Raw genomic sequence first — 15,562 nt, 5'->3', positions numbered from 1 at the left:
GATGAGGAAATATAGTGTGTGCAATATGCAACCAGGAGTTTTCTCTGAAGCCGTCTGTGGTGATCATTCACCGGAGAGTGCGCAGGATTATAACTAGCTAAATTTGAGTGTTTTTCTTCAAGTTTTAATCAAGGAAAGTACCTTAGTTGCTACAGCGATAGTAGATTTGTGGAGCCATGCTGACAGAAGTAGCGTTAGCTGCCAACGGCAGACGGAGGCGTCCCCCGTTCACCCTCTCCTCATGCCTCAGGGCTCACTCTCCAGTACCAAAGGTGGGTAAGCCCCTGCCAGCCTAATCCTCACTCCTGGCTCCACGGGTTTATTCTGGACTTTCCAGCCTTCTTTTTACACTTATTTGCCTTTCTGGCTATCCCCTTTTTTCTGTTGCTTCTCAGGGCAGTTCATTTGTATCATGGCATGCTGTAACATTTGTTTGCAGTCTCCTAGGGAAAGATTGAGAAACTGTTAACAGAGTGATTGTTGTGTTTGATTTGGAGAAGTAGTACTGCAGCACTGTGTCTACTTTCAGCATGCTGTTGTTTTATTGTCATAGACAGGCTGAATCCAGTTGTCTATCTGTCACCTACAGTTCTCCGAGGGTGTGCTGTAACAGCGTTTGTCTTGCTGATAATCTCATCAGCTCACACAAAGACTCTTGTCAATAAACGGCACTACTGGATTACCATTCTTCTCTCTTCTTTCAAAATGTGAGAAACCACATCGCTGTGGTGCATTTGAGGTATTTTAGAAACAAAAGATTGATTCTGTAGCTGTAATGGCAGAGGAAGATCAAGTCATCGGTGAGATGTGGCAGTAAATCATCATCTAGCGGTTGCACCAAATTTACAGTACTCCCTGTTCCTTACATGTCTTTAAGGAAAGTCTAATGTATCCTGTCTCTGGTTGGGCGTGATGTTCTCCTGGGGTTCAGTGTGATCTATTTTAGCACTCCAACCTCTCGTAACCAAAGTGACATAATGTCCCATAATCTCTTGCAGGCATACTCCCAGGATGCATACCTCAAAGGAAATGAGGCGTACAGCGGAAATGCCCAGAACATCCCCGAGCCCCCTCCCATATGCTACCCTCGGATAGAAGTTAAGGCTGCGGGCATGGCTCAGACATCAGAGCCAGCCACAGTCAGTGAGACCCCCCGAGGGCCGGCTCAGGGACCAGGAAGACGAGGGGGGGCCGCAGAGAAGAGCTACCGGGTGGAAATCCCTGTTCCGCCATCTCCTCCACCCCAACAGACGTCAAAGTCTCAGACAGTGGTGTGTGTCTGTAATGAGAATGTGAGGACAGTGGCCATGCCTCCTGATCCAGTTGACAGGGGGTCCCGGGTGGCTCGGGCTGGACCCAGCCACAGGACAGAGGAAAACCGGTACAGTCCTTCAGCAGAGTCCACCTCTGCTAAGCCCAGACCCCTTATTCCCGCAGTACCTGGGGGTGCGCAGTTGCGGTACTCCCCTTCCGGTCCTACAGAAACCCCAGTCTACTCCCCTTCATCAACTTCTAGACCTGTCCCTGTCTATGCTGACACATTATCTCCACCTGCACGGACCCCTCTCACCCCTGTCTCACCAGACACGTTCTCCACTGCCATCTCACCCAATGCCAACCACTACTCACCCTCTCCCACTGCCCCCTCCACCTCTCCACACCAGAACATTGACTGGAAAAACTACACCACCTATAAGGACTATATTGACGCAAAGAGGCTGCACACGTATGGCTGCCGCACCATCCAGGAGCGTTTGGACAGTTTGCGTGCGGCTGCCAATTCCAGCTCCGCCTATGCCCAGCAACGTACACCGCCTCCTCCTAGCCCCAGTGGGGCACTGGGCTCCCAGGTCAGACGGAGAAGCACCTCCAATGACCGCGGGGTGGATGCATGTAGCCAGGTTACTGCAGTGACTCCATTACGTAGCGTCTCCCAAGAGCGGCTTGGAGGTGGAACAGAGAGGACAATACCAATCAGGAATTGGCCTCGGAGTGCTTCCGAGGATGCTCTGCCTTTCTCCACTCCCACAGGAGTCACCAAACCTAGGGCCCGGTCTTGTGACTACCTGGGGCAGCAGCCTGGAGAGCCAGGTGGGGCTGTCTTTGGAGATAGGGTGGTGTTGGAGGACAGGCTGCTGCTGTGCCGGGGAGAGGAAGCCAGAGCTAGCAGGCAGGGAGCAGGCCTGAGAGCTTTACCTCATCTGAACAGGAGTCTCACTGGACAGGAGGAAGAAGGTCGAGGAAGTGGATTATCTAACTCACCTTTAGCTGCTCCTGTGTTTACTAAAGGTACAATAGATTCCGTACTAACATCAAGGACGGACGGCCTCATTATGAGACCATCACGTCTGCCTGTCAAAAACTCCATCTCAGATTCTTCACCTGCCTTATCCTCCACTAAAACCACAGACCCTCTTAAAGACCAAAGAGCTAACTTCATGGGCAACCATCTGGGCTACCCCTCCCCTCTGCACCTGCAGCTCAGAGGCAGGGCTGACAGTCTGAAAACAGAGAGCAGGTCAGAGGCTGGGTTGGCAGCCAGGTCCTCCTCTTGCTCTGGTCCCTCCTCTAAACTGCAGAGACAACTACAAAGTGTAGCTGTTGCCTCTTCTTCTGGTTCCTCCACCACTAATGGAACTGTGACCCAAAAGCCAAAAGTCAGAGAAACCTCCAGTTCCACCAACACCCCCGTACGGACTAATGGCGGTCTTGCAGAGGGTGTAGAAGGGCCGGATGCAACAGTCGTTGTCCTAAGAAGGGACAAAAACTCTGGAGCTCCTCACATTCGCCCTCCATCCTATGTGCTAGCTGTTAATGACAAACAGGGAAGAGTGACTCATAAGTCACCGCCATTGGTGAAGGCAGGCTCTGCAGATGGAGCTATGTGCTGGATGTCTAATGACAGCTGTAGGGAGATGCATCTGAGAAGGCTCGGAGACACACGACACAAGTCTGGCTCCAACAACCTGGATGACTCCCTGGATTCAATCCCCTTCATAGGTAAGACTGCACTCGTCTCGATACCACCTTCCTTTTAAACTCTTCCTGTTTCTATAGCAACAGCAGTGACAGGGTAGTCCTGTGAAACAAATGACGCAGCATGTGTTTGTGTGAGTGAAAAAGTATGTTTATGCATGAATTTGCACCAAATTCACACCATACTTGTGATGTTCTGACATGTCCAAGTAGGGCTGGGCTTTGAACCTTGATCATACTGACCAACACTGTTTATAGCATCAAGTATCGAAAGTTGGCATCAAAGGCTTGGCCAGATCTCAGTCTTGTTTCGGTATTGATCTGATATTTCCTTATCTAAACTTTACATGACAAGTGAGCTTTATTTTCATATGCTAGATAGTATTTCCATTGTGAAAATCCAGAGTAGGTCAGCTGCAGTTGCAAAGGAGAGGGTGTGTGTCTGTGTATACTGTAGATATAGCATGTTGGAGGCAGTTAGTGTAGCTATGCAGTATGCTATTTAATGCATGCAAGGTGGAACTGCTGGGATTTTCATGCAGGCACTGGGCCGTTAAGTTCACAGTGTAGTGTATACTCTTAATCGCTTTAATATCCTAACTCAAAATCCACACTTTAAGGTGGCCTGTCTGGTATTTCTGCCCAATATAAGCCAAGCACTTTCAATATCTCCCCTTTTTTTGTGCATACTCTCCATGGGAACCAAATTACAAAAAAACAACCTCTTAGCTTCAGGAGTTGCAATCACAAAAATGCATTGAAAATCAAGTGTAAGCCTGTCCGTTGTTGCCCTACTTATCACACTACAAGGAAATCTATTGTGTCCAAATGTCATTGTGAATATACTGCGGATCATCAGAAGTAATGGTAGGGTTATCTCACACAGGAAATACCCTGCGAATTTAGTTGCTTGTTAGAAAAGTGTTGGATTGAATAAACAATCCTATGTGATTTAGTGTCTCTCCATTTATCCGAGGTCATGAAGGCAGTGTCATTGAAGGGATACTGTCCATTACTCTAGTTGGTGGCACAGCAGAGCATGTTATATAGGTATTTAAATGCTAAAAGAAATTGGTTCCTTTTGGCTTTTTGAACTCCTGATGACACAGAGTCAGGTGTGTGATTACGTGACAGCTTGACACTGTACTGCAGGCAGCCATGACGTATTCAAACCACCCCTTTGGCATCTGAGTAGGGCAGCACAGACACATATAGTCACTAGGTACACACACACAATGAGCTGCTGTACAACTCCATACACCCCCCCACTCCCTGTAATGTCTCATATTTCCCCCAGTGTTGTACAGCAAGAGAAACCTAAGAACGTCGTCCTAATGGACTGTGACATAACAGAGAAATAAGAGCATTCCTGCGGCAATCTGCTTCAATTAGATTTCATAGTACAGTTCCAAATAATACGTGGAACAACTGCTGTACATTAAGTGTCTGCCAAACATTTTGTACTGGGAACAGAACACAACTGGTATTGCTAAAGCACATGCAAAATGTCACGTCCCCTCTTGGTCATGATTAGGAGAAATTCTTGCCTTTTTTTTGTGTTTTTCTTCAGAAACTGAACACATTCATAAGAAAGCAAATCCATCTGAGTGGAACTGAGCTCTATATTTACTTGTTGTGGTGTTTTAAAATTAAGTAGTTTATTACTGTTTGAAGTGGCTTCTTCTGTGTCTTTTCATATCTCTGCCAACATATCGGCTGTCATAACCTAACAAGCTTGAACTCGACCTTGCATCCTCCGTTGTGTCTTCATTGGTGACTCATCGCCAACCAATGAAAGCAGCACTTGTGTTTTGTCATGTCCCAGAACCTGCAGGGGTTAATCTTATTCTCTTCCAGCACCATTTCCCTCTGCGTACACAAACACACCTCAGCACTCGCTTTTTACTTCTCTAGATTTAGATATAGATTAGATTTTAACACTTCCCAGTGTTCTGTGTTGAACTCCGGTGATGTGCTGTGAAGGGAAAACATTAAAGGAGTCTTTTGTTTTTCACATTCATCATGAAAAATGGCTGAAGTTTTATATTTGGGTATTTCACTCTCATGTCTGTACGCTAAATATGAAGCTACAGCCAGCAGCCCCTTAGCTTAGCATAAAGACTGGAAACAGGGGGCTAGCCTGGCTCAGTCCAATGGTAAAATAAGTCCACCTACCTGCACCTCTAAAGATCACCAATTAACATGCGATATCTTGTTTGTTTATTCACAGCAACAACAAGATGCCATTTAAGAAGTAGTCCGGCACATAGTTTGGATTTTATTACCTTTGGACTGAACCAGGCTCGCTGCTTCCCTGTGTTTCCAGTCTTTAACCTAAGCTAAGCTAAGCTTACATGTCCTGACTGTAGCGTTGTATTTTACGGAAAAAGATATGAGAATTGTATTGATCTTTACATCTGCCTCTTTTTTTTTTTGTATTTCCCAAAATGTGTAACTATGAACACATTTTATGGATCTGCATTGTCTGTTTAAAGCCAGTCTTGATGTCTCTAACTGGCATCCCCTGAATAAATTCTAACTGTACGTGTCAGACATCACTGACTGCCGCCGTTTTTCCCAGAAACAGGATTGGAGGTATACAAACAAGTGATTAAATGAAATGTTGTTGATGTTTGGCAGAAATGAGGTTTGCAGTGTCATGGGAGATGTCTGAGGTTTGAGGGGAGAGAGATTGCACAGCAGTAATCTGTACACAACTAACAAGCAGATCAGATGTTTCATATTAAGTTGTGACATTTTGCATCAGTGCTTTGGCACTTGTAGGAATTTAATCATTCAGATTATTTTGCTGTAGTTCTTTTGAGTTGTTGTGGTTTTTGTAATGAAGGCAGTGTGGAGTTTTATAATAGTTTATAATAGTTATATAACTATTATAATTTGGAGCCATCAAATCCATTAACTCTCTTTTTAGAGTGAAGTAGAACAAAAGCAGAATTGTTCAACGCTTAATGTAGGTCGTTCTACGTGAGATTTCACCTGCATCACCACAGTCGCAGATATGATTCATTTCTGGAGGTGTTCGTTCGTCACAAGCGTCTCTTAATTTGTTTTTAGGGCTTGCCATCATGCTGATATTGCACATCAGACGTTATGACGCGGCCTTGTCTGTGATGAAGTAATGTTCGCTGACTACCTGCATGTGTGTATTTAAAAAAGGGAAGGTGTGCACCAGCTTATCGGAACAGAAACCACTATCTACAGGCTGACTGCGTCTCTGTCTGCATCCTTTTGCTTTATCCCCACGAGTCCTTATCACAGCACTTTATTGCCGTCTGCTGAAATGTTTATTCAAGTTGAGATAGCAGTGATGAATTCGACATTGTTTTTAGATGATTTAGTATCATATATGACATTTCCTGTTGCAGACTACAGCTGAATTTATGCCAAATTTGTATAGAAGTTTAGTTGAATACTGGCCTTCCTCTCATTTAATAGCACTTGACCGTCCCTTAGTTGGTGTTCCCATGCTTTCTGCTCTCACACAGCGCATTAGTTGCATTAGTTATATATTATAACGGTGGCAGAATTATCAGTGAAGTTCTTACTCATTTTTGAAACAAGGGGATTTCAGCCAGAGGTAGACAGAAGCTTATCATTTCCGGCCAGTGACGTCGATTTTTCCGGCCAAGATAAGAACTGTCAGCTCTAACAGTTAGCTAGCTAGCTAATTAACCTCACGGTAGCTCCATGAGTTTGTTGCAAATGGTGATTATTTAATTGTAATTATTTAAACTCGCTTCCGTACACTTTTGCACTTGTGTTGTTGGTTTGCCGTGCCTAGTTACGGTTGCTGAGCTATGATTGGACAATCACTGCCCGGGGGAGGGGTTTAGCTGACGGTCAGTTCTAACATAAAATGCTCAGTGTTTTCTTGCCCTGTAACTAAATGCCTCTTTTTTGTCTGTCCTCAGATGAACCATCTAGTCCCAGTATTGAACAGGACAGCACACACATTCCTGCCTCTGCTGTGATATCTGGGGCGCCCATCATCATCACCACCATCCCACCCAGCCCCACTTCTCCGTCCCCTCTCATTCGACGCCAGCTGTCACATGACCAAGGTGTGTTCACGTCAAAGCAGCAAATTAATGAACTGAACAGTACTAGACAGTACAGGTATTGAATAGTTACAAATAATCATTTAACCCTCTCTTAATAGATTCTCTCCGTCTCACAATTATTGACTCAGACTCTGGTACTAAAACTGAGCGATCCAAGTCGTATGATGAAGGTCTGGATAACTACCGGGAAGAAAGCAGAGGGTAAGTTTTACCCACAAACAGGAAGCAAGAAAAACAGTTAAAATTACTTTGAAAATGAGCTGTAGATTTGTTTTGTTTTTTTGTTTTGTCCAGATGACAGATATCTCAATATACAACAAAACTTTAGAGAAAAACCACTTTAAACCACTGTATGATCTGCAGGCTTCTCTTCAGTATCATGATGTGTTTTCCTCTTCCATTTAGGAGGTCTTTAATACCTGGTCTGAAAAGTCTTAGGAAGGTGAGTCCAATCCACATTGTTTGTTCAGTGCCAGCTGTGCTCACCTGCCACATGCCTTGAGGCTTTATCAGCTCATTAGGTCACACCCAGAAGATAAAGCTTCTCCCACTGAAATGTGAATATATTATGGAAAATAGGGCCAGCTGTAAAAGCAACATCAGGCATTTCTTGTAAATAATTGATTCAAAGGGTGTAGGAGTCTATTTCTATGTATTTACTTTTATATATCCATGAAATCTGGCTGAAAATGAGAGTTAGTTCACAACTGTTCTGGGTGGTGGTCACAAACATCACTCTTTCTCTCCATATTTCCATTTCTTTAACTTCAGTCTTCTAAGTGTTTTCCAGGCTTTACGTTGTCTTCTCCTCCGTCACAGGCTGTGGACAGGTCGTCTGAAGATTCAGGGTCCAGGAGGGATTCTTCATCAGACGTCTTCTGTGACGCCACCAAGGAGGGTTTGCTGCATTTCAAGCAGCTGAACACAGACAAGGGCAAGGTGCGGCTGGTCTCTACATACGTAGCCATTGCATCACATAACTCACACACTGACACAGAAAGCAGACTGCACATCAAGCATTACGTGACCTTCTGTACAACGTGGTTTAGAAACACTAGCAGGGCTGCCTTTGTTTCCAGAGTGTATCTTTGTCTGACTGTTTTTTACGCTGCTCTGAATGCTTCACCTGTAAGACCAGTTTGAACTCATAGCTGCCTTTGACCTCCTTCTATGAGGTCTCCCATATTGTCCTCAAGGTGATTATGTGTTATGATACCAACAATAGGAAGGTTTACAGAAAGATTACAGTTTACGTCCCTCCATTTTGCTTTAAACTCATCTCTTTCTCATGACCTATTTCTGCAGCGCGTCGGTGGGGGTATGCGCCCGTGGAAGCAGATGTACGCGGTGCTGAGAGGCCCCTACCTCTGCCTATATAAAGACAAGAAGGAGGGGCAGGCTCATGCCAACTGCCAAGCAGTAGACGAGCCCCTGCCAATCAGCATCAAGGCCTGCCTGATCGACATCTCGTACAGCGACACGAAGCGTAAGAACGTGCTGCGGCTGACCACGTCGGACTGCGAGTACCTGTTCCAGGCTGAGGACCGGGAGGACATGCTGGCCTGGATACATGTCATACAGGAGAACAGCAACCCGGATGAGGAGGTGAGTCATGTACAGACAGTAACACTTATTTGACTTAAGACTTGTACTGACTTAATCTGAAAGAGAAAATATCATTTAAATATGGGATTTTATTGTCATACTTTGGCATGGTAACTCTGGACAGCTGCCTCAGGGTCTTAATGCAGGTCCAGGTGAACATCCTCTGTTACCTACTGTATAATTGTCCTATTGCCCTACAATGACGGTCGCATCCCCTTTGCCTCCTCCCATCTAAGTCATGGCCCACTTTGCTTTAGTAAATCTTATATTAGCGTCTAACTTTACGTAAAACCATTCCCTCTTTATGTCTAAATTTGTGATCACCTGCTGGTTTCCGACAGCAGGACCTGAAGCTCTGCGGTGTGACATTCTTCTTTTTTTGTGAATGAAAGTTGCCTGCAAACTGAGCGGGACAGGTAGCCCTATATGACCATTTTAGGGGTGTCAATAATGCAAATAATTTGAGTTTAGTTGATCGATCGGCTTCTCAAATGTGAATATTTGCTGGTTTTCTTCATCTGATATGACAGTGAACTGAATGTATTTGGGTTTTGGACATTTCCAAATTTCACTATTTTCTGATATTTTATAGAACTAACATTTATTTTTATATATAAATATTATAATTGGCTGATTATTCGATAATGAAAATAATTGTCAAATCAAAGTTTGTCCAGTTAAGAGAGGTGAATCCCACTTGGACGAGCAAACAAGAAAGAGAGATTTAGAATAAGAACATGAAAATGTTCATCAGGTGTGGATTTTGTTCACTGCTGTTTATTATTGAGCATATAATGAGAATATATATCGGATATTTCCTGCTGTATGCTTACTCCACTGTGTCTTAAAATAGGCGGGTCTCCCCACATCAGAAATTTAATCCCGTCTTTCCCCTCTTTTGAGGACCACACTGTCCAGACTATGGCATTCCAATGGTCTTACCTGTGTCACCTGATAGCAGCAGCTTATATAAAGATCCGTTTTGGCCTGTAAAGGGGGTGTTGAAGGGAACCGTTTCACCTGATGCCTTAACCGTCACCTATTGTGTCCATTCTGCTCCGCTCCACTTTCCTTCCTTCCTTTTTTCTTTCTTTTTTTAGAACGCGGCCTTCACCAGCCATGACCTCATCAGCAGGAAGATCAAGGAGTACAACACCTTGATGAGGTAAGGGGGAAGGTGAGGGGGGCAAAGAGGGAGGTCCTCAAACTTGGAGAGAACTTCACACGCAGTGCTGGATAGTTACCATTTGATTGTAGAGCTCATTTTGTGTTTTTTTTACGTCCTTGTCTCGGCCAGCCCGACAGGCAGCAAGACGGAGCCGTCGCCCAAACCTTCACGCCAGTCGCTGAGCATCAGACAGACGCTGCTGGGGGGTAAAGGAGAGACCAAAGCCACAAGTCCACACTCACCCAAACCTGAACCGGAGAGGAAGAACATGCACAAAGGTAGGAAAGGAAGAAACAATTCGCATGCAGTTTCTAAGAAATTGATGTATTTTGCAAGGAAAAGGTATTATATTTTAAACTAAGACTGGTGAATATGTCACACTCATGCTCATCCTTATTGTGCATGCAGATGACACCAGCCCTCCCAAGGATAAAGGGACGTGGAGGAAGGGCATCCCGGGGCTGATGAGGAAACCTTTCGAGAAGAAGCCGTCGCCTGGAGTCACGTTTGGAGTGAGGCTGGACGACTGTCCTCCTGCACAGAACAACAAGGTCTGTACTGACTTCATTTGTAGTAAAACACCAAAAAGAGAGAATACATTTGTGGAGGAAAAAATAGAAAACCCTAATCGCTTGTTAAAAGTCAGCATTTGCATCTGTATTTTCTTTTGTGTATATATTTATGCTCTTGAATTTGCCTTTTCTCCTCACAGTAATAGCATACTGTATGTCCAATGAATGTTTTCTCCATTTCTCTGTACTTTCTCTGTAGTTTGTGCCTCTGATTGTGGAAGTCTGTTGTAAGCTGGTGGAGGAGAGAGGGTTGGAGTACACGGGCATCTACAGAGTCCCAGGAAACAACGCTGCAATCTCCAACATGCAGGAGGAGCTCAATAACAAGGGCATGAATGATATCGATGTCCAGGATGATGTGAGTGCTCATCGATCGGTGTTGCTTTAATTAAACTCTCCTTGGAGTCTCACATTTTAGCAGTCAGAGCTGCAGCACCCTGATAGTGGATGTGAATATACTTCTTTTTTTTTTTGCATATTTACCCATCAAACCTTAATCTCGTGTTTTACAGAAATGGAGGGACCTCAATGTGATCAGCAGTTTACTCAAGTCTTTCTTCCGGAAGCTTCCAGAGCCGTTGTTCACCAATGGTAGGTTGCTTTTTCAAAGGTTGTGTATGCCATCTAGTGGCCATAATTGAGAACTACCACCTAGTAAAACTGTGTTTTACTTCCAGCCTTTGCCTAATTTTTCATTTCTACCTGCAGATAGATACGCAGATTTTATCGATGCCAACAGAACAGAGGACCCAGTGGAGAGACTCAAGGTGCTCAAGAGGCTGGTGAGTTGCTTTAACAATCAATTTCATCCCTTTTTTGTTGCCTGTTATTTAAATAATTATTCATTCACTTATTAGCATTAGGTTTTCTTATTGTTTTCTTTTTTGCAACCTGTTCACGCCATGTAATCGAGCACTGTAACCTTATGAAGTTCTCATGAAATGCAACAAAAGTGAAGAAAGAAAATTCACTTCTGTGTTGTATAATGTCTCTGTTTCAGCTTCGTGAGTTGCCAGATCATCATTACGAGACCCTCAAGTTCCTTTCAGCTCATCTCAAAACTGTGGCTGAAAACTCAGAGAAGAATAAGGTGTGTAACAAATAAATGTCTTAATTAAGTTTTGATGAAAGAACTGCAAATTTACAAATAAACCTGGGTTTCCTGTTTGTTAGATGGAACCAAGGAACCTGGCCATCGTGTTTGGTCCCACTCTGGTGCGCACCACCGAGGACAACATGACCCACATGGTGACACACATGCCAGACCAGTACAGGATAGTGGAGGCCCTCATTCAAAACGTGAGCATCAGATCTTTAACTGCCAAATTTTCACATTTAAAAACACAAAAACGTAATTTTTAATGCTTTTTTTTTTTCTTTCCTGTAGTATGACTGGTTTTTCACTGAAGAGGGAAACGGAGATCCAGTGGTGCGTACAGGCGTCACTGCCATGAAATTGTTTTCTTCTAGCTCGGTCTTTCCTTTAGGGTTGACTTTAAGCATCTCCAATTCATTTCAAAATACTTAATTTGTCATTTTAATGCAAGACGGAGGATTAGCAGTTTTTGTTTCTGTATATTTCTGTAAAACGTCCACGTGAATCTGGTCCTAACTGTGTTCCCTCTGCTCCTGTCAGACTGCGTCCCAGGAGGAGAGCGCGGTGGAGTCTCAGCCCATCCCCAACATCGACCACCTGCTCACCAACATCGGCCGTACGGGCACGTCGCAGGGTGAAGTATCAGGTAACACGCTGCCTTTGGCAGACCAACTCTTTGGTGGGTTAACCTTTCTCTATCCTTTCTCTGCTGTGGTCAAAGAGGGACCGCTGTGTAAACTAGTGACGAATGTTGATGATAATGCTACTTCTTCCTTTAGGCCAAGCTTCCCCTTTGCTTCTTTGGCTGTTGCCACTAGATAGAAATGTCTATGGCTAACCTTGAGTCCAAATGCCTGCGCGGGTTTCAGTGGACAATTTATTTGCATCACTTAAAATTGAAAGGATGCAATAAATTGTCGCGCTTCTTCATTTGCTTTAAGATATTTACCCCCCCCCCCCCTCGGTATTTGTTAGTCTTTTAAACACGTAATGTTCTTTTCCTTTTTTTAACATCCTTCTGCCCCGTAATACGTCGTTGTTATCAAACTCCACACCTGGGCTGTGCCCCCCCCTCCCTTTATCCTGCCTACTGTTGCACTAATAAGGCATGTTCTTTCCCACGTCAGAAATAGATGTTTTTACAGTGAAAGGCGACCTCTGATTCCTCTGTCTCTAGTGAGGCTCTGTCGGGTGTCCTAAAGGCTTTCCCAGCATTCACACATACTGATCTTGACACAGGCCAAGTGGGAGGAGTCTATCACACCATGATGACACTGATGGACTCTATAATGTCCGTGATGGACAGCTGGAACTGTAGGAAGAAGGAGGATTGTTGCCCCCAGTGTAGCTGCCTAGTCTGCAGGAACCCGCAGTTCTTTTAAGTGCAAGAAAAGCCAAAGAGAGAAAAAAGAAAAAGCATTAAACAAAGAAACCGTGAGGAAAAGGGGAAGCGAAGCGGCTACACGGTACTGTGCAGTGTCCGGTGATGTGGGTTTTCTATCAGAGTATACCTAACACAGGCCGGTGCTACTGTCTCAAAGGCTCTCCGCTGTCTCTCCTCACTGTCTCGCAAGCTTGCCAACAGGAGAGATAGCATGGTATGGTTTCTACGTCACCAGTCAGTGTGCACTTGCATATTGTGCCATCATCTGTATTGTAAGGGGTGTATAGGGGGGCTCGGCTATGTCACACAAACAAACAAGAACAAATTTTAGCTAGAAACGAAGGATGATTTAAGCAGATGTGATTACAGAGCAGGTGAGGACTGATTATAGGTTTTCCTTGCTGACACTCTCTTTCTCATGTAGTGTCCTCTCTTTTCATATAGCTAGCCCCTCTGTGACCCCCCTGTCACTTCTCTTTTGTTCTCTTTTGTTTCCTCCATAGCCGTCTCTGTCATCACCGTGTCACTGTTGTCATGGCAGCTCACGTCACCTCACATTGCTTCGTCCGTTCAGCTAAAAAGCATCGTCAAAATCAGGAAATGGAGAATTTTTTTTAATCTTTGAGGCATCAAACCTCAAGATTTTTCTTGTGTTAACCAAAATTTGGCATTGAATGTCCAGACAGATCGTTATTTTGTTAAATTAATCTTTGATCAGATAGTTCCTGTCCTACATGGAAATCATTTTTAGACTGTTTTCTTCAGGCAAAGTTCTTGTAAGGCCTCTTGTGTTTAAACCAGTGGTTCCCAGCCCCGTGGTCACAAAATGAATCGAAGGTGTCGTGAGATGATAACCAAGAAAAACATTACTTTGGATTACACAACGTTTAGACTCTTCTCTAATCTTTGCTTTGTTACGTCTTCATGCCTCTAAAATATACTCTCAAATAAAACTGTTTGAGAAGGGAACGTCACTCTTTGATTAACTGAAAAAATCAAAGTTCAAACTGAAGGATTTAGTATTGAGCTAATTCTCGTACATCTTAACCTAAATAAACATTTTTAAAAAAGCTGAAAAGTTTCCATTTTGGAGTTGGACGTTGGTTTTCACAGGACAGCGTTGACAGCAGGTTCAAAGTAGAAGTTTCTTTTAGCAGAAAATGTGGGGAACCACTGGTTTAGACCACATTTAATATTTGAAAACAGTGGCTTCTTTTGTTAAAAGAAAAAAAAAGAGACATTTCAAAGTAAGGCGGGGTAATAGGCATTGTTGCAGGGTGTTGCACGGCGCATTACCTGCCTCGCTGTTCTGATGGTGTTCAATGTACTTGTTGTGTTCATTGCCAGAGTTGCACTCAGTATCACTAAGAAAGGAAAGATTAGAGCTATCTTTACTTGGCTTGGTCAGAGTTGGGGAAGAACGTCACATGCCAGGTAGATGTGGACCTGAGTGTAACGTAGAGCTCATCTGTCCCTGTGTGAAGCATGGCCTGTTGTCTGCTCATGTCTGTGCTCACTAATCATCAGTCTGTTCTGTGTTTTCACATGATCCTGCTCATCAACATGGTTCTCTCCTCCTTTTTTCTCCCCGATTCATTTTCCCATGTCTCTTAGATGTGTTCGCCTGTGCGGTGAAATCAGCTAACGTGTCCCTCTCTTCTCTCTGTCACCCACAGATTCACCGACTAGTGACTCGGCTAAATCAAAGGTGAGTGTGTGAGTTTGTGTTAACCCTCTCAGGCCACTGCTAGTGTAGGATGACAGGAGGTAGGTGACGAGCAGGAAAGATCGCCTCCACCTCCTCCGGTCAAGATCAGCCTCAAATGAAGAGTTGTTTCACCCAAATCACAAAAAAAAAATGACTTCTTGTGGTATCGAGCCATCCAGATGGTTTCGGTTACATGTGCCCAGCTTATATAGATATCCTGCTTTTCTGCGTCCACCTGGATACATGGAATAGAATTTTATAGAATAGAAAGGGTACAACTAAGAACATCAGCAGCAACATCTCTTTATAAAGACGTCACTGTTAAGAGCCCTATACTTTGTCAACTAGCCCAAAATTATGCATTTGTGAGATAAAACGTGGTAAATTCTTTGCTCGTCAGTCTAAAACGGTGGTCCGAAATCATCCAAAGACAAGGAACGAATTCTCACAATGTGATTGCTGCTTCAAGTCTTGAATCAAGAGAACATTTTGTTATTTTGGGATTTAACTTACCTGAAAGTTGATATCCAAAACAGATTGCAACTAAGGTTTTATTAAAAACCGTCATGAGCTTGCAAGATTGGGGAACTGTTATTGGGGAATTTACTCTCTGTAACCTCACGGACATCCCTGTGGACAGTTCTCATTGGAACTACTTTCTACAGAAGAAATAGTCCCAATGGATCATCCAGAGGAACCAGGACGCTGTTTCAGGGGAAAACGTGTTTCTGTAGAACTTTTTAAATGTAATTTCTCAGTGGTGTGAGCACCACAATATATATGTACTTCACATATAGTACACCATAGTATCCGGATATCTGAAAACCCAAACTATCTGCATGAGAAGATACCACGAAGGCGAAATAAGAAAGTATGTTTTCTTGTAGTTTGGATGAACCGACTCTTACCTTACTTACCTTGTATATCCAGTGAGCCACGGCCTCTTTCATAAAGTTCCTGCTTCATGACAC

The 15,562-nt window shown here is 43.9% G+C and overlaps 1 protein-coding gene across 1 annotated transcript in view; it reads left to right on the top strand.

Annotated features, from left to right (window-relative positions):
• arhgap21a (Rho GTPase activating protein 21a) overlaps window positions 1-15,562 on the top strand; it is a 41,432-nt gene that overhangs the window by 22,499 nt on the left and 3,371 nt on the right. The window contains exons 8-24 of the mRNA XM_070927954.1: window positions 999-3,000; window positions 6,909-7,058; window positions 7,157-7,259; window positions 7,464-7,500; window positions 7,878-7,997; window positions 8,364-8,663; window positions 9,764-9,828; window positions 9,961-10,109; window positions 10,240-10,382; window positions 10,603-10,761; window positions 10,916-10,994; window positions 11,112-11,185; window positions 11,404-11,493; window positions 11,577-11,702; window positions 11,791-11,832; window positions 12,040-12,145; window positions 14,560-14,591. Coding sequence (XP_070784055.1) covers window positions 999-3,000; window positions 6,909-7,058; window positions 7,157-7,259; window positions 7,464-7,500; window positions 7,878-7,997; window positions 8,364-8,663; window positions 9,764-9,828; window positions 9,961-10,109; window positions 10,240-10,382; window positions 10,603-10,761; window positions 10,916-10,994; window positions 11,112-11,185; window positions 11,404-11,493; window positions 11,577-11,702; window positions 11,791-11,832; window positions 12,040-12,145; window positions 14,560-14,591 — 3,777 coding nt within the window. The remainder of the gene's footprint in view (window positions 1-998; window positions 3,001-6,908; window positions 7,059-7,156; window positions 7,260-7,463; window positions 7,501-7,877; window positions 7,998-8,363; window positions 8,664-9,763; window positions 9,829-9,960; window positions 10,110-10,239; window positions 10,383-10,602; window positions 10,762-10,915; window positions 10,995-11,111; window positions 11,186-11,403; window positions 11,494-11,576; window positions 11,703-11,790; window positions 11,833-12,039; window positions 12,146-14,559; window positions 14,592-15,562) is intronic.

This window comes from Enoplosus armatus, chromosome 21 (genome assembly GCF_043641665.1).
Source record: "Enoplosus armatus isolate fEnoArm2 chromosome 21, fEnoArm2.hap1, whole genome shotgun sequence".
Lineage (NCBI taxonomy): Eukaryota > Metazoa > Chordata > Actinopteri > Centrarchiformes > Enoplosidae > Enoplosus > Enoplosus armatus.
The sequence above is the reverse complement of the archived record's forward strand: the minus strand, read 5'-3'. Positions and strand labels throughout refer to the sequence as shown.